Source organism: Manis pentadactyla, chromosome X, assembly GCF_030020395.1.
Source record: "Manis pentadactyla isolate mManPen7 chromosome X, mManPen7.hap1, whole genome shotgun sequence".
Lineage (NCBI taxonomy): Eukaryota > Metazoa > Chordata > Mammalia > Pholidota > Manidae > Manis > Manis pentadactyla.
In genome coordinates this window covers 96598295-96617058 of record NC_080038.1, presented here as the reverse complement: position 1 = coordinate 96617058, position 18764 = coordinate 96598295, and the positions used below count along the sequence as shown (strand labels likewise).

General features: G+C 40.7%; 1 protein-coding gene across 2 annotated transcripts in view; it reads left to right on the top strand.

The window, feature by feature from the left end:
- TAF7L (TATA-box binding protein associated factor 7 like) overlaps positions 1 to 17152 on the top strand; it is a 60801-nt gene extending 43649 nt beyond the window's left edge. Inside the window, exons 6-15 of one of the 2 annotated variants that reach the window (XM_057496155.1) lie at positions 5855 to 5988; positions 6631 to 6757; positions 7002 to 7057; positions 9380 to 9421; positions 10261 to 10324; positions 10640 to 10753; positions 11181 to 11564; positions 11761 to 11873; positions 13052 to 13108; positions 16332 to 17152. In XM_057496155.1, the coding sequence (XP_057352138.1) occupies positions 5855 to 5988; positions 6631 to 6757; positions 7002 to 7057; positions 9380 to 9421; positions 10261 to 10324; positions 10640 to 10753; positions 11181 to 11564; positions 11761 to 11873; positions 13052 to 13108 (1091 nt within the window). In that variant the 3' untranslated portion in view covers positions 16332 to 17152. The other variant, XM_057496156.1, reaches the window with a different exon arrangement.
- Positions 17153 to 18764: the final 1612 nt, after the last annotated feature.

The following is an 18764-nucleotide window of genomic DNA, read 5'->3' as shown; positions in this document are numbered from 1 at the left end:
ATCTCCATTTTGATTTGGTCATTGATCCATTGATTATTTAGGAGCGTGTTGTTAAGCCTCCATGTGTTTGTGAGCCTCTTTGCTTTCTTTGTACAGTTTATTTCTAGTTTTATGCCTTTGTGGTCTGAAAAGTTGGTTGGTAGGATTTCAATCTTTTGGAATTTTCTGAGGCTCTTTTTGTGGCCTAGTATGTGGTCTATTCTGGAGAATGTTCCATGTGCACTTGAGAAGAATGTATATCCCGCTGCTTTTGGATGTAGAGTTCTATAGATGTCTATTAGGTCCATCTGCTCTACTGTGTTGTTCAGTGCTTCCGTGTCCTTACTTATTTTCTGCCCAGTGGATCTATCCTTTGGGGTGAGTGGTGTGTTGAAGTCTCCTAGAATGAATGCATTGCAGTCTATATCCCCCTTTAGTTCTGTTAGTATTTGTTTCACATATGCTGGTGCTCCTGTGTTGGGTGCATATATATTTAGAATGGTTATATCCTCTTGTTTGACTGAGCCCTTTATCATTATGTAGTGTCCTTCTTTATCTCTTGTTACTTTCTTTGTTTTGAAGTCTATTTTGTCTGATATTAGTACTGCAACCCCTGCTTTCTTCTCACTGTTGTTTGCTTGAAATATGTTTTTCCATCCCTTGACTTTTAGTCTGTACATGTCTTTGGGTTTGAGGTGAGTTTCTTGTAAGCAGCATATAGATGGGTCTTGCTTTTTTATCCATTCTGTTACTCTGTGTCTTTTGATTGGTGCATTCAACCCATTAACATTTAGGGTGACTATTGAAAGATATGTACTTATTGCCATTGCAGGCTTTAAATTCGTGGTTACCAAAGGTTCAAGGTTAGCCTCTTTAGTATCTTACTGCCTAACTTAGCTCGCTTATTGAGCTGTTATATACACTGTCTGGAGATTCTTTTCTTCTCTCCCTTCTTGTTCCTCCTCCTCGATTCTTCATATGTTGGGTGTTTTGTGCTGTGCTCTTTCTAGGAGTGCTCCCATCTAGAGCAGTCCCTGTAAGATGTTCTGTAGAGGTGGTTTGTGGAAAGCAAATTCCCTCAGCTTTTGTTTGTCTGGGAATTGTTTAATCCCACCGTCATATTTGAATGATAGTCGTGCTGGATACAGTATCCTTGGTTCAAGGCCCTTCTGTTTCATTGTATTAAATATATCATGCCATTCTCTTCTGGCCTGTAGGGTTTCTGTTGAGAAATCTGACGTTAGCCTGATGGGTTTCCCTTTATAGGTGACCTTTTTCTCTCTAGCTGCCTTTAACACTCTTTCCTTGTCCTTGATCTTTGCCATTTTAAGTATTATGTGTCTTGGTGTTGCCCTTCTTGGATCCTTTCTGTTGGGGGTTCTGTGTATTTCCGTGGTCTGTTCGATTACTTCCTCCCCCAGTTTGGGGAAGTTTTCAGCAATTATTTCTTCTAAGATACTTTCCATCTCTTTTCCTCTCTCTTCTTCTTCTGGGACCCCTATAATATGGATATTGTTCCTTTTGGATTGGTCACACAGTTCTCTTAATATTGTTTCATTCCTGGAGATCCTTTTGTCTCTCTCTATGTCAGCTTCTATGCGTTCCTGTTCTCTGATTTCAATTCCATCAATGGCCTCTTGCATCCTATCCATTCTGCTTATAAACCCTTCCAGAGTTTGTTTCACTTCTGTAATCTCCTTTCTGGCATCTGTGATCTCCTTCCGGACTTCATCCCTTTTCTCTTGCGTATTTCTCTGCATCTCTGTCAGCATGTTTATGATTCTTATTTTGAATTCTTTGTCAGGAAGACTGGTTAGGTCTGTCTCCTTCTCTGGTGTTGTCTCTGTGATCTTTGTCTGCCTGTAGCTTTGCCTTTTCATGGTGATAGGAACAGTTTGCAGAGCTGAGACGAGTGACGGCTGGAAGGACTTCCCTTCTTGTTGGTTTGTGGCCCTCCTCTCCTGGGAGAACAGCGGCCTCTAGTGGCTGTGCTGTGCAGCTGCGCGCAGACAGGGTTTCTGTTTCCTGCCCGGCTGCTATGGAGTTAATCTCCGCTGTTGCTGTGGGCGTGGCCTGGCTCCGGCAGCTACTCCAAAATGGTGGAGTCGCGTTGGAGCAGGAGCTGCTGGGAGGCTATTTATCTCCATAAGGGGCCTCCCTGCTCCCTGCAGCCCAGGGGTTAGGGTGCCCAGAGATCCCGGATTCCCTACCTCTGGATGAAGTGACCCGCCCTGCCCCTTTAAGACTTCCAAAAAGCACCCGCCAAAACCAAACAACGCCCACCAAAAAAAAAAGAAAAAAAAATTTTTTTAATTAAAAAAAAAAAAAAAAGTTTTTAATTAAAAAAAAAAAAAAAAAAGGTGGTCGTTCGTTTTTCTTTATTCTGCGGTGCCAGCCTCAGGCCTCTGCTCACCTGTCTTTCTGCCCTGTTTCCCTAGTATTGGGGTCCCTATCCCTTTAAGACTTCCAAAAAGCGCTCGCCAAAACAAAACAGCAAAAAAGCAAAAAAAAATGGTCGCGCGCTTTTCTTATGTCCTCTGTCGCCCAGCCTCCAGTGCCTGCTCACTGTTCTTGCTGCCCTGTTTTCCTAGTATCGAGCGCCCTGCACTCTGGCCCGGATGGCTGGGGCTGGGTGTTCGGCAGTCCTGGGCTCCGTCTCCCTCCCGCTCTGCCTGCTCTTCTCCCTCCGGGAGTTGGGGGGGAGGGGCGCTCGGCTCCCGCGGGGTCGGGGCTTGTATCTTACCCCCTTCGCGAGGCGCTGGGTTCTCTCAGGTGCGGATGTGGTCTGGATATTGTCCTGTGTCCTCTGCTCTTTATTCTAGGAAGGGTTGTCTTTGTTATATTTTCATAGATATATGTTGTTTTGGGAGGAGATTTCCGCTGCTCTACTCACGCCGCCATCTTCTGCCCCTCCCATCTCTTCTGACTTTCTTTGTTTTGAAGTCTATTTTGTCTGATACAAGTACTGCAACTCCTGCTTTTTCTCTCTATTAGTTGCATGAAATATCTTTTTCCATCCCTTTAGTTTCATTCTGTGTATGTCTTTGGGTTTCAAGTGAGTCTCTTGTAGGCAGCATATAGACAGGTCTTGTTTTTTATCCATTCAGTGACTCTATGTCTTTTGATTGGTGCATTCAGACCATTTACATTTAGGGTGATTATAGATAGGTATGTAGTTATTGCCATTGCGGGCTTTAGATTCATGGTTACCAAAGGTTCAAGGGTAATTCCATTATTATCTAACAGTCTAATTTAACTCACTTAGTATGCTGTTACAAACACAATCTAAAGGTTCTTTTCTTTTTCTCCTCCTTTTTCTTCCTCCTCCATTCTTTATATATTAGGTATCATATTCTGTATTCTTTGTCTATCCCTTGATTGACTTTGGGGATAGTTCATTCAATTTTTTTATTTGCTTAGTAATTAACTGTTCTACTTTCTTTACTGTGGTTTTATTACCTCTGGTGACAGCTATTAAACCTTAGGAACAATTCCATCTATAGCAGTCCCTCCAAAATAGACTGTAGGGATGGTTTGTGGGAGGTCAATTCTCTCAGCTTTTGCTTACCTGGAAATTGTTTAATCCCTCCTTCAAACTTAAATGATAATCTTCCCGGTAAATTATTCTTGGTTCGAGGCCCTTCTGCTTCATTGCATTAAATACATCATGCCACTCCCTTCTGGCCTGTAAGGTTTCTGCTGAGAAATCTGAAGTTAGCCTGATGGGCTTTCCTTTGTATGTGATCTTATTTCTTTCTCTGGCTGCTTGTAATAGTCTGTCCTTATCCTTGATCTTTGCCAATTTTATTACTATATGTCTTGGTGTTGTCTTTCTTGGGTCCCTTGTGTTGGGAGATCTGTGGATCTCCATGGCGTGAGAGACTATCTCCTTCCCCAGATTGGGGAAGTTTTCAGCAATTACCTCCTCAAAGACACTTTCTATCCCTTTTTCTCTCTCTTCTTCTGGTACCCCTTATAATGCAAATATTGTCCCATTGGGATTGGACACACAGTTCTCTCAATATTGTTTCATTCCTAGAGATCCTTTTTTCTTTCTGTGCCTTAGCTTCTTTGTATTCCTCTTCACTAATTTCTATTCCATTTACTGTCTCTTCTGCTACATCTAACCTGCCTTTAAATCCCTCCATTGTATGTTTCATTTCACATATGGAATTTCTTAATGATTGACTCTCCATCCTAAATTCATCCCTGAGTTCTTGAATATTTTCCTGTACCTCCATGAGCATGTTTATGATTTTTTTTTTAACTCTCTTTCAGGAAGATTGGTGAGTTCAGTTTCAGTTGGTTCTTTTTCTGGTGTTTGTGAGATTTTGGTTTGAACTAGGTTCCTTTGACGTTTCATATTTGTATGTGGCGCCCTCTGGTGCACAGAAGCTCTAGTTTCTGGAGCTACTCAGCCCCTGTAGTGATGTTGAGGGTCATAGGGGAGTGGCACTGGTGCCTGGGAGGAGGAAAGAGCTGTTTCCTGCTTCCTGGCTACTATGCCTGTCTCCACTGTCAGAACCAGTGGGCCGAGCACACAGGTGTAAGCCTCTGTGCTTTGCATTTGTAGCTGCCATAGGCGTGGCCTCCCTCTGGCTGGCCTGACACTAGAGCAGGGACCGCCGGTTGGCAAGCCAGTACCAGCAAGCCAGGAGGAAAGAGCTGCAGGCTGCATATCACAGTGGGGGACCTCAGAGCTGAGTAGCCATCCAAGGGGGCTGGAGCCCCTGAAGCTCCTGAAAGTTCCCAACCTGCTGGGCGGAGCATGCCCAGACAACCTTGTCCACCTATTCCTTCTCCCGAGCAGCAAGCTCTGTGCGATCCCCACCCTCTTCAGCAGCCCTCTTGCTGCTAGGAAGCCTCTCAGACTGCCTGTTTTTCCTTTGTCCCAGAGCAGCCAGATGTGGATCCCTGTCCTCCACAAACTGCTGGAATCTCAGTCTCTCCAAGTATTCCACCTGTCTTAGCTTTCCAACCCCATTAATCTCCAGAGCACCATGCAATGTAGGTTTGTGCTCCCAAAGCAGATCTCCAGCACTGGGTGTTCAGCAGTCCTAGGCTTCCACCCTCTCCCCGCTCTGTTTCTCTTCCTCCCGCCAGTGAGCTGGGATGGGGGAAGGGCTTGGGTCCCCCCGGATCATGGCTTTGGTACGTTACCCTATTTCGTGAGGTCTATTCTGTTCTTCAGGTGTATGCAGTCTGGTGCAGCCTTTTTTCCTGTTGTTCTTTTAGGATTAGTTGTATTAACTCTATTTTCATATTATATGTGATTTTGGGAGGAGTTCTCTGTCTCACCTCTCACACCACCATCTTTAATCTGGGCCTCTCCCATCTCTTCTTTATTGAGGAAGGGAAGTAGAAATTATGCAACTTGAGGTAATTATCGTAGTGTGTGCAAGGAAGAACTGGAGGTAATCTGTGGGATTTGCATACTGCTGATTGCCTCCTACATACAAGCTTTGTGATTGCTGACTTACTAGCACTGTTCTAGGATCAACCCTTCCATCACCGAACCCTTTGAAAACACCCATGTACAATGACACAGTTGAATACTTCTAATGGAGTCAAAACGATTTTTTTTTTCCATTTTGAGAGGAGTTTGCCTTTCAGGATGAGAATTCAACATTTACCACTTCATCCACATTTAGTTCACAACCATTACCAAGACTCTTAGCTATTTTTGATGGAGTAACATAAACTTGGAAAAAAAAGAGCTCAATATACCCTGCCTTCTTTGAGAATTGTAGCATTATAAGAAATAGTATCACTGAAAGACTAGTCTGTTTCACATAAGTCTTCATTATTCAATCCCTGGAAGGCATACAAGTACATTGAGAAGATGGCAACTTTAATCTTTCTTACTTCTCTTCAGCTGATGGCCGCCATGCAGTTGTTGGGATAGAAGATGTTTTACTAGATGCTAAGCTGGTTGATCTGCCTTGTATTATCAAAAGCCTAAAAATTCTCAATAGAAAAACATTTTATAAAACGGCAGATATTTCCCAGGTATGTATGAGTTTTCTTAATCTCCTGTGTCTCCCATCTCTGAAGGAATCCCTTTCTTCCTCCTCTTTTTCTTTCAGTGCTTCTTCCCAGTTGGTGAATGACTGCTTGCCATTCCTAATTTCCAGCTCAGCTGCCCAGGAATATAATATCATGTTCTGGTTTGGTGTTTGATCCATAACTTCTCACTACTTCACTTTATCCAAATAGCTTTTAGAACCCCTGTTTGCCATTTATAGTGACTCTCATCATCTAAAAAAATGTGAGCAGGTGGGATCATCTCCTGAACTTTTTGTTTAAGCAGTATGCTGTTAACTCGGGGTTTACTGTGGTTCTTACTCATCGCCTCTACTGGTGATCTCTTGTTTCACTTCTAAATCAAAATGCTAAGATATATTTGTTTTTAACATGTTTCCTCTGCAGTGGTAAGCACTTGAGCAAAAAACAGTCCCGCAGAGTCCATGTACAGTGCTGCCAAGTTAGAGAATGAGTACAAATGTATGTAATACTTGTGTTTCTTGAAATGTCAAATAAGATTCTCCTTACTTCTATGCTCCAGTATTTCTAGTGGTAAGGATGACCATGATTCATGACTAACCCAAGATTTATAGCTACAGTCAACTTCTTTGTCTTTGTTAAATGTAGATGCTTGTGTGCTCTGCTGATGGTGATCTCCACTCTTCTGTGGAAGAGCCCATTACTTCTACTGATCCTAAAGTAATCAGGAAAAGTAAAAGAAAGAGACCGAAAAAATATGCCTGGAATCATGGCAGTAAGTCACCAGCCCCTTTCTCATATGGGCATACTGCATTTATCTGCTGAATCCCAATTACTTATGAGCCAGGGGGCCCTGTTACCACACTTAGGTGTTTGGTTCATTAGGTATCCAGACATTCTTAAAGGAATGAGTCATATCATGAGCCAGTGGCTTATCACATGACCTTTGTCTTTATAAAACTCACATACATATGTGACTACCATATGTCATATGTTTCACCATGTTGAATTTATTTTAGTTACTCCACCACTTAAGAATATCAGAAAGAAAAGGTTCCACCAAACAACAAAAAAGGTTGGTTGCATGCTATTTCTGTGTCTACTTGGATGCATTGGAAGAGGATTATGGGGTTGGGGGGACAGTCATTGGGGATTAGCTTGTTCATTCATTTATGTGTTCAGTAAACATTTGTTGAGTGTGAGCTAAATGGCAGGCACTGGGTGCTAGCAATTGGGAATGTATAGTGAACAAAAACAGACCTGATTCTTGAGGGTATAGGCTAGTCATTTAGGGATCTGGAGGGGTCATGAATTTGAAACTTGAGTTAATACTTTTTATGTTCAATTTCAAGATCTCATTTAAAAATGAACCCATCCAGAACCTGAGAATTTGGAATTGTGGTTACATTCCTAAACTTGCCTCAGACTTGTAGAACCTTGGGCAAGCTACTGAATGCTGTGGCTGAGCTGCTTTTTTTTAAACTTTCTATTTTGAAATGTAGATTAACATGCAGTTGTAAGAAATAAAAGAGAGATACCATGTACCCTTTATCCCATTTTCTCTATTGTAACTTTTTGTAAAACTATGGTACAATAACACAGACAGGAAATTGACATTGTTACAATTGCCCTATTTTATTTAAATTTCTCCAACTTTACTTGTAATCCTGTGTGTGTGTGTGCGTGTGTGTGTGTTTAGTTCTATGCAGTTCTATTCCATGTGTATGCTCATGTGTCCATCTGCACAGTCAAGGTACTAAGCAGTTCTGTTACCACAAGGATTCCTCATCTTGCTCTTTTATAGCCATTCTCACCCGCCTCCTACATAATACCCCCAGTCTCTAACCTCTGGCAATCACTAATGTTCTCCAGCTCTGTCACTTTCAGAATGTCATATAAATGGAATGGTGCAATGCATAACATTTAAGACTGACTTTTTTTTTCTCCACTCAGCATAATTCCTGTAAGATCCATGCAGGCTGTTGTATGTATCGATAGTTTGTTCCGTTCATTGCTGAGCAGTATTCCATGGTATTACTGTACCACAGTTTGTTTAACTGCTAACCCATTGAAGGATAGCTGGGTTCTTTCCAGTTTTTGACTATCATGTGAATGTAAATATTCATTTCTCTGGGATAAATGCCCAGGAATGCAATTGTGGGGTTCCATGGTAGCTGCATGTTTACTTTTATAAGAAACTATGGTACTGTTTTCCAGAGTGGTTATTCCATTTTACATTCCCACCAGCAGTGTATGTGGGATCCAGTTTCTGTACGTCCTCACCAGCATTAGGTGGTGGTACTATTTTTTATTTTAACCATTCTGATAGATTTATAGTGATCTTATTGTGGTATTAGCTGCATTTCTTTGATGGCTAGTTATACTGAACATCTCCTGTGCTGTTTTCCATCTGTATAGCCACTTCAGTGAAATGTCTGTTCATGCCTTTTGCCCATTTTCTAAGTGGATTTTTTTGGTTGAGTTCTGAGAGTTCTTTTTCTATTCAAAATATTAGTCTTTTGTCAGATATTTGGTTTGTAAATATTTTCTCCCAGTCTGCAGCTTGTCTTTCCATCTTCTTCACAGGGTCTTTCAAAGAGCAAAAGCTTTTTTGCTTGAGGAGGCCCAGTTCATTGATTTTTTTTTTCCCTTTTAAGAATCTTGTTTTTTGTGTCAAGTGTATGAACTTTTTGCCTTGCCCAGATCCTGAAGACTTTTTCCTATTTCTTTTTTCTAAATGTTTTACATTTTACATTTAAGCTTGCAATCTATTTCTGAGTTAATTTCCATAAAATGTGTGAGGCTTAGTTCAAAGTTCACTTTTTTTTGCCTTTGCATGTCCACTTGCTCCAGCACCACTTGTTAAAAAGGCTATCCTTCCTCCATTATATTGCTTTCATACCTTTGTCAAAAAATCATTTGGGTATTTTTGTGTAAGTCTGTTTCTGGGTTCCCTGTTCTGTTCCATTATCTATATTGTTGATCCCTCTAGCAATATCACAGTGTAGCTATATAATAGGTCCTGAAATCAGGAAGACTATTCTCAATTTATTTTTGTCAAGATTGCTTTAGCTGTTCTAGACCTTTCCATATGTTTTAGAATAAGTTTTTGTACCTTTCCTTATCAATTTTAGGATAAATTTGTCTATGTATATAGAAAACCTTGCTGGAATTTTGATATGAATTGCGTTGAACTTATAGATCAATTTTGGGGGAATTGACAGCTTTACTGTGTTGAATCAATCTATGAACATGGTTGCTTTGGCTTTTATAGTGTCAGTCAACAGCATTCATTAAGTGCCTGCTGAATGTAAAACTGAGGAATAAGTTTAGAATTCTTCAAGCTTTGGTGAAGTAGAATGTAATATAACCTCATGTTTATTGTTTTATTTTGTAGCTTGTTGATTTCAAACAAACTGAAGAAATCAGCCTCACTGAGGTAGAGCAATCATAACATAACTTTGCCATTCCCCCAATGCATTTTATTTCATAGCTTTGAAGAAATCATAAAGGTTACTTTCCAAGTCTTCCTTCTCACCTCTAACCCCTACTCCCATATACATATACTGAATGTGGTTCACTGAGAATGAATTCATTGTTTAATTAATGTCCGATAACTCCTGTAGGAAAAGATACAGTTTGCCCAGTGAACTTGTGTATTCTAATCTGCTTTTTTCTCTGATATTTATTTAAAAAGCGCTTTCTTTGAAGCCAGGATTCACCTTCACCAGCAGTTACTTGCAGTTTCTTATTCCCCCTCAAAGTTCTAATTTCTATTTGTGGCATGTCGAACCAGTTACTGTGGAGATAATTGTCCAAAACTGGATTTAAGGGAGAATATGTAGCTAAGACCCAGTTTTTATAGGAAGACTAATAATAAAAATGTGGGGAAGTGAAATCTGGGAATATGGACCTTTAAACCAAATGATTTCTAAATAACAAATAAGGTATTATAGTTCTTTGCCAATATGGGTCAGGGCAAATAATTAGTTACTGAGACCTAAGGGTTGCCCCTCTGAGAGAGGTCTTTAACATAGAGTTGCAGATTGAAAAGATTAAATGTCTCAAGTCAGTTGTTTGATAGCAGGGGGGAAATGAGCTTACTATACGAGTCAAAGATTTCTTCACTAAATAGCATAACTTGATGTAGAAATTTGAATGGATATTAAAGAGGCCTAATTATTTGAATGGATTTGTATGTAGGAAGAGGGCATACCTGCAAAACGCAGGTTTTTCAATGACCTTACTGGTATGTCTTCTTCCCCCACTTTGGTTCAGTACAATGAATGTCCTGAGGAAGTGAAGAAATTACTGCGTTCAGATGCTGCAGCTGTCAGTGTCCGTATCCTTTTATACTAAATATTTCCTGTGTAGTCTTTTCCATCCCATACGCACTTGGTGACAAGCCCTCACTTCTGGTATTTGTGTGCTGATTTTGATGTGTAGAAGATTAAATTTCTACACTAGGTAGGAATAGCTAAACAGAGTTTATTTACTTGTGTAATTCAATATAAGGTACATCTCCGTACCAGGACTCCGGATACAAATGACCTGAAGCTGGATTAACTTAAATACCACTTTGAGCCAGAGAGCCCCTTCCCTTTCACTTGTGCCCCTCCTCTCTTCCTACTTTTCCCTTGACTGCCCTTCCTTTCAGGATGGGAAGTCATTGGTGAAGATGAAACCAAGGAAGGAGAGAACCAAGCCTCCACCCCAGGCTTTGCAATCCCCCCAGAAAAAACAACATGCAAGCAGGGTCGTGTCTCATCAGGTACATTAATAAGGACCGAGGAGAAGCTTCAGAGAGGACAGGTTTTGACTCTGCATAAGACCATTCTCCATAGACTCAGATAGCAATCACAAAGAAGCGTGCCTTTGTCCTTTTTCCCTCCTATTGGCCCTTCAGTGCTTTAGGGGTTGTAGATTGACATTCTGATCTCCCATCTAGCCCTGGTATTCTAAATTCCTATGGACCCTTAGATTCTCTAAATGCTTTGATCATTGAATATATAAATGAGTGCTAGTGTTTTATATTTCCCATCCTTTTTTTTATGAAGGGAAGAATCTTCCTCTGAGAAAATTATTTTTAAAATTCATTGGCTGCCCAGTGAATTTGAGGGGAGGGAGTATAATTGTAGTTAGAGTGAGAGTCATTTGAGAAGCTTCAGATAATTTCACTTTTTTCTTAAAACCAATAGGATTAAATAGGCTTCAGAAGTTCGGTGATTTGAGCAGTAACAGTGATGAGAAGGATGAAGACGAGGACAAGGATGAGGATGAAGATGACAAAGAAGATGAGGATGAGGAGGAAGATGACAATGAAGATGAGGATGAGGAGGAAGATGACAATGAAGATGAGGATGAGGAGGAAGATGACAATGAAGATGAGGATGAGGAGGAAGATGACAATGAAGATGAGGATGAGGAGGAAGATGACAATGAAGATGAGGATGAGGAGGAAGATGACAATGAAGATGAGGATGAGGAGGAAGATGACGATGAGGAGGATCTGGAAAAGGAGCTACAGGTCCAGTTCATTGAATCTGGCCAGTATGAGGCAAAGGAAGGAGCTGATTCAACAGGTAAGTTAGAGGAAAAACAAAGGGGTAGGACAGAGTGGGTGGCAGTGCTAAAGACTGACTCTAACCACATGTTAGATGTAAGGCTAAGTGTGAGAAGTTATCATCAGATGTGTAGCAGAGTTGTAGATGATTTGGATCTCAGTCCACTAGTTTAGGCTATGTTTAGATACGTAAAGTTTCTGTCTGTTTCTGTTAGTCTTGAGAATACAGCAGCATATTCGTTATGTGGAAAGGAAGCTCCAAGAGATTCAACAGGAAGCACAAAGAAAGAGGGATCTCCTTGCGAAAGTGGAAAACCTGTTGCTCAAGGTAAATTCTTGTTGGCTGGTATAAGATATCTTGATATCTCATTTTCAAAATCTCATCTGTGTGTTTCCACTCATGTCATCTCCATGCAACATTCTTGCTAATTTGTGAACCTAAACAACCTCTTAGAAACCTGCACTGAAAGAAAAAAAAACTATTTCTTTATACTTGAGTACTTTTCATCATCTCATATAAGCATTTTGGGAAGGGATTAGGAGCCTTGAGATTATAATTGCCAATATTGAGCATTTGCCATGTGAAAAGCAGAGAAAGAGTGAAGCATTCATTTTACATGTATTATCTCATTTCTTCCTTACATCCCTGAAATATAGGTACTGTCACTATTCCCATTTTATAGATAAGAATTTGAAATTCTAAGAGGTTAAGTCACTTGCCAAGGACTACAGAAAGTGGTAGGGCTTAGACTGAACCTTGTCTTCAGAATACTAAAGTGTGTTCATTGCAGTGAAAGAGAATGAACTTAGTTCATTTTTAAATCTGATGATACATGCTTGAACAAGATAAATATCTATCTTGCTTTATTTTATTAATACACATTAATACACATCTCAACAAAAGGCAAATGTACATTTAGGCTATGTTTGCTTCCCTTTTTATAGTGAGGGAAGTTCTGAAACATCTGGAGAATTCCTTGCCAGATTTCATTTTCCATAGAGCTATAGTCATCAAAGGGGAGCAACTGACACAAAACTGTATCTGTTTAGAGCTGAGCTTTGTCCTTTAGAATGACAAAGTGAGGTAATAAATGTGGACACACTTTGAAAGATACAGTTACATGGTAATAGTGTGATTGCTGTTGTATGCAGTACTAGTTAGGATTAGTAATATTTTGCCGTCGTGCAGGGGAGAATAAAAGAGTCAGCACCCAAATCCAAACCAGCTTTTTTGATAGTTCACCATGGACAAAGGGTTTGTGCTAAACTAGAAAAAGGTAATATGAAGGTATTCCAACCACTATCTTAGGGCAAGAAAAAAAAATGCTGTGTAGGGTGTATAAAATCAAATTGGTTGACTCCGTAGTTAGGGGTTGCAGTTTTTATATACTAAATCCTTGAAAAAGAGTGCTCTTTTGTTATGACTGACAGTTTTATATTCAAGTTATTTGCCAAATTTTTTCCTGTGAGGCTCAGCATTCACCATTTATACCATTTGTTTTCCAGAATTATTTACATTCTGTGGTGGAGCAGCTTATGTTAGAGGAGGAGAAAAATGAATAGGTGAGAAGAATGTTTTCAAATCAACCAGAAAATATTTGTGCAGAGAATCCCCCACCCGACCCCCAGTCTCATTTCTGGCTGTTCCTTTCACGGGAATAGTAGTGGTGGAATCTTCTACATGAGGGAAGCAGGTTGGAACAAGGTTTCTGTTAAAATTCACTCCTTCAACAGATACTGAATGCCTATTAAGTGAAAAGCACTGCATGGGTACATACAGTGTTGAATAGACGCATGCAATATTCATGGAGCTCATGGGGAAGACCGACAGTAAATAAATGATCATACAAATATAAAGGTGCAAATTGTGAAGAAGTGCTGTGAAGGAGAAAAAAACATCAATGGTACTGTTTTAATAGAGTCCTGAATCAAACTGGGGGTGATCATGATTGGCTTTTTTGAACAGTGGTATTTAAGCTGAGACCTGAAGGTTAAGTTCAGGTGAAAAGGAGATGAAGAGTGTGTCGGTTGGAGCTTATGCCAGGTCCCACATTGGGAGAGAACTTGGCCTCTTTGAAGGCCTCTGGACTATTTAAAGCCAGGAAGAGAGTGACTTAACATAAGGTTGCAGAAGGTAAGGAGGATGAGTTATAGTCTTAAATGCAGTGGGAAGCCCTTGAAGAGTTTAAGGAGGAAAGTAAAGCTTCAAACTAAATTGAAACTTTTTAAAGACCACTCTGATTATTATCTGGAGAGTGGATTGAAGGAGGGCAGGACTAGAAGCAGGGAAGCCAGTTAGGAGGCGATCTGGTTGTCTAAGAAGAGATGATGCAAATTTAGACTAAGGTGGTGGTGATGAATATGGAAAGAATGTATATTTTTAACTGCAATAAAAATGTTTTTATAACAGCTTTATTGAGATATAATTCATATACCACAAAATTCACCCATTTTAATTATACAATTCAGTGGCTTTTAGTATATTCATAGAATTGTACAACCGTCACAATTAATTTTAGAATTTTTTCATCACCTCAAAAAGAAACCTGTACCCATTAGCAGTCACTCCCTATTTCTTATATACCCCTCCATCCCCCCAACCCTAGGCAACCACTAACCTACTTTCTCCTAGTCCACTTTATCTAATCTGGTTATTTAATATAAAAGGAAACATATAACGTTTGTGTCTGGCTGCTTTGACTTAGCATAATGTTTTCAAGGTTAATCCACGTCATGGCACATATCCATACTTTATTCTGTTTTGTGGATGAGTACTATTCCATCATATGAATATACCATATTTTGTTTCTCCATTCCTGTACCGATGCACATTTGGGTTGTTTTTGTTTGGGGGCTCTCATGAATAGTGCTACTACAAACATTCATATATGAGAAAATACATATTTTAAAGGTAGAGTTGATGGGACTTGGGTGAGTTACTGGGTGTTGAAGAAGAAGGAAGTGTTAAGGATGTATGCCAGGTTTTTCACTTGTATATTCTGTATTATTCAGAACTGTATTATTCAAAGCCACAAGAGAGTGAGCTGAGTTAGAAGAGAAAAGGGCAGTGTGGGCATCAAGTAGCTGTTCAGGAAATGCATGCTGACTGCAGCCCTATACTGTTGAGGCTTAACAATTTTTAAAAGACTGGGAGCCGTATTATGAGGATGGGCTTAGCATGGGGCTGTCAAAGTAGAGATGCTATCCCCTTCCCCTTCCCACATGAACAAGGCCAGTGGAATTCTTACTTCTGTATATTCCCTTGTGGAATTCTTATTTCTATGTATTCCCTTCCCCTTAGCAAATCACTTACCCAAGGACTATTATAAACAACCATGTGAACAGGTAATGCCAAGATTGCTTTAGCACTCACTAAATATCTTTGTTTTCATCCATGTAAGTAGTTAGCATTGGTAAGTGGTATTTTCAACATAGAAACAGAGCTGCAAACCTTATTCATCCAGAGCACTTTTATGTTAGCTCATTTATTCAGTGTAGACTTATTGAGTGCCAATTTTAAGCTGCGTTCTGGTTCTGCAGGGAGCTACAAAATGCTTCCACCACAGTCTCTGCCTCTAGTTGGGGAGAAATCCATGAGAATTTAAAGGAATGAGAGCTCACTTTTGTCCATGGGAATTAGGGAAGACTTCATGGAGAGATGATTGGCTGGGGCCTTAAAAGGTGGGTAGGGTTTTAATAAGGAAGTGGGGAAAGGAGACTGTAGAAAGTAGCATGCACAATGGCTGAGAGACAGTGATGCTGGGCTAAGGAGTTTAGAGTTTTGGTGTAGATCATAATGAACCATCAAAGCTTTTTAACCTAGGGAATAATTTAGGAAGATTTCTCTACCACAGTATAAGAGAAATTGGAGAGAGGATAGATGAGAGGAAGATGCAAGTGACAGAAGGAATCAGAACTTTACAAATGATTGTATTTAAAGGGCCAAAAGGGGAACAAAGAGGAGTCCAAAGCCTGGGTGGAAAATTGTGTGCCACTAACTGAAATGAAGACAACAGGAAGAAGATTATTGGCAGTGGGGGATGGAGAAGATGATGAGCTGAGTTAGAAGCATGTTGAGTTGGAAGCACTTTTGAAAATGGGAGATTGAAGAGTGGCTCCTGCAGAAAAGATGACTGAAGGTGTGGGGATAGATGACTTAGCCAGGCTGACTGTTCAGCTACAAGTCTGAGCCTAGAGGAAAACCTCCCTTTAGCAGGTGGTGGGAGGAGAAAGAGTCCACAAAGAAAAAATGGAGTATTTTGTAATGTGGCATTCCTTTCATTTCACAGACTGAAAATCTACACTGGTATGGAGTGAACTCAATTGAATAATATTCGAAAACAATCTTTGTAACAAAGAAAGTATACCTCTCTGAACGTTATTGGTCACTTTGTCATTTCAAATTAAAAAACTTAAGTCCTACACCTCAACAGGTTTAGGGTTTCTGGTTTAGAAAGTATTAGAATATGGCTACACTGATCTCTCTGTACACTCTTTCCCAAAAGTTCTTGCAAATTCTTAACAGCAAGCATATTTAATTCTTTAAGCATATTCAATTATAAAGCTTCCTTTTATAAGTGGCATAATAAAGAACAACATCATGGCCACAGCATTGTGCATACATTCTTGATGGTGGTGCTGTTCTTTGGAACATTGCAAGACTAAGATAATCTTACAAATGTCAAATTACAGTAGTTCATTTTGGTTCATGTGAGTAAACCCTAGATCAGGTAGTGAAATTTAGATTTCAGGTGAATTTTTCATGCTTTTCTGCTTCTCCCTACAGCTCATTACCCTTCAGAAACAACTGAAATGTTTTCTGAAGTGAGGAGAGCCTTCAGACTGGCACACAACCCTTGGGTTCACCATCTAGACTGAAGACTGGAAGAAATCATACATATTTCTGTTCCTTTTGTTGCCTTATGTTGAATCATTTGTATTTGTTTCTCTGAACTTTTTTTTTGCTAGTTTTACTCAAAGTTTATAGTATTGTAGAAAGGGATAGAACATAAAAGAGCAGTAGATGTGATTGCAAAAGAATTGATTTTCTTTATCAATTTGAGAATTACTTGTGTTGCGTTCGTTCTGCTGGTACCATCAGGTGATTCAGCCACGCTTGCTAAAGGCAGACAGTCTAAGCTGAAGGTCATACAACAAATTTGCATATGTTTTAGCTTCCCTTCTCCTGCTTCTTTTTAAATATTTCCTGGAACATAGAATGAACCAAGTTGATTCTACCAAGGGCTAGGACTTGCCCCAGTGAAATAACTGCCTACCTCGCAGAAGTTAATCCTAGGTGGTGTCTTCTGTCTGCCCAGGTAATAGGGCCTGCTTTCCTGCTCAGGGATGATTTCTCGCCACTGCCATCTTTGTTCTGTTGTTGTTTGCCAGGTAAGGGAATAGTTGCAGCAGAGGTGAAATTCTGAGCTATTATCCCTATTCTGAGCCTCTTCATTCTAACCCCCAACAGAAAAAAGTTTAGGAAAAAGCAGATGCCTGCAAAGACTTCCTTAAAAGCTTTGGATGGGTTTGTTTTTTTAGCTGTATTGTTAAGGCTTTCTGATCTGTATTCTTTAAGCAATAAATAAATTCCTCATTTTAAATGGATTGTTATCCCTTTATTAAAGTGCTCCCCTGATGAGTGTACTCACATCCAAAAGGAAACTGGAGAGACAACAATAAACTACGATTAGTAAGTGACTGTCAGTACAGAAGATGCTGTCAATACTGGGCATCCTTCTAAAGAGCTCTTAGGAGAACTCCTAATGAACTAAGCAAATCATCTTGTACTAGCCATATGGCATTAGGATTTTGAGGGAGAATACAGAGAAGTGATAAAAGTGACAGCTTCAATATTTGCATTGAATTGTGTTATAGTGGAATGAACACAAGATTGGAATCCCAGCTTGTCACTCATCTTAGGCAAGTCCCTACACCTCTTTGAGCCTTTCTTTTCTCCCCTAGAAACCAAGGGTGATGGTGCTTACTACCAAGAGGCATCAGGGTTTTCATGAAGTAGCCCAGCTAGACCCAGGTCTGGTCCCAGTTGACGAAGTCAGTACTGCTCTATGAAATGTACTCCCAAGCTTTCTGTGCCACTTTTAGTGCCTGTATTCCAAGTTGACATTCATAAACCAAGGGCACAGAAGAAGAGGTTAACATGTATGGCAGGGCCAGTGGAGGAAGGTTGAAGACAGAAGGAGTGCTGTGGGCAAATGCAGGGAAGAAGTAGGACTAAGGAAAGTAGACACATTAAAGGCAAAAAAAATGAAGCTAAGATTAGGAGAGAAGTGAAGAGGACGGCTTGAACACCAAGATATGAAAAAGCTTCTCTCTCAGGAACCCAGAATCGAAAAGATGAGAAGAAAGAATGAGAAATTGAGAGGCAGAGGCAGAGGCAGAAGGTTGTGGGACAGGCAGGGTTTGAAAGATAGGCCTTTGCACATGAAGAAAGGCAGGGACTGGAGCAGAAACAGATAAAAGGGGGCCACACCCTGGGGCCATAGCTAGAAACTGAGGCCAGTGAGGGTGGCATATAGGCCACAGGTGGCATCCAGGGGTGAGAGGTAGAAGAGCCCTTGTTCAGCTGCAGTCTGATACTACAGCCCAAGAGCACCACAGCTCTGCTGAGAGGCAGCAGGGAAAGGGAGACGATAGGAAGGGCAAGGGTAAATTCGTGCATTGGCAGGGCCCCCTTCTATTCTTTCCACTACCCCATCTCATAACCCAGGTATGGGCAGTGCCAATGGAGGCCGCTGCACCACTGCCCTCCAGTCACCCAAGGCTTATTGCCGCCCTGACTCCCCCCACCCCCCACCTCCGACCCCCACACACACTCATGAAGTTTTTACTTCCCATAGCCCAGGGATTCTGGCTTCTGCATGTTACATACTTACAGTGTCCCATATGGTATCCACTAGCAACATGTGGCTTTTGAGCACTTGACATATGGTTTGCCCAAACTAAGATGTGTGCTAAGTGGCAAATATACACCAGGTTTCTGTGGGGGGACTGCTCTGTGCTGGTGCACTGACAGATGACCTTACACTAGCCACATAGACAAGGCTAACTGCAAGCTGTCTGGGCCTTGGCAGAATACCCTGTGATCCTCCCAGACCATGGGAAGATAGGCAGTCTCGTGAGTTGTTACAAGACTACTTCTCACTCACATCCCTATCTTGAGGGAGGCAGTTTCCCATCTGCCTCCCTCATTCTGGTG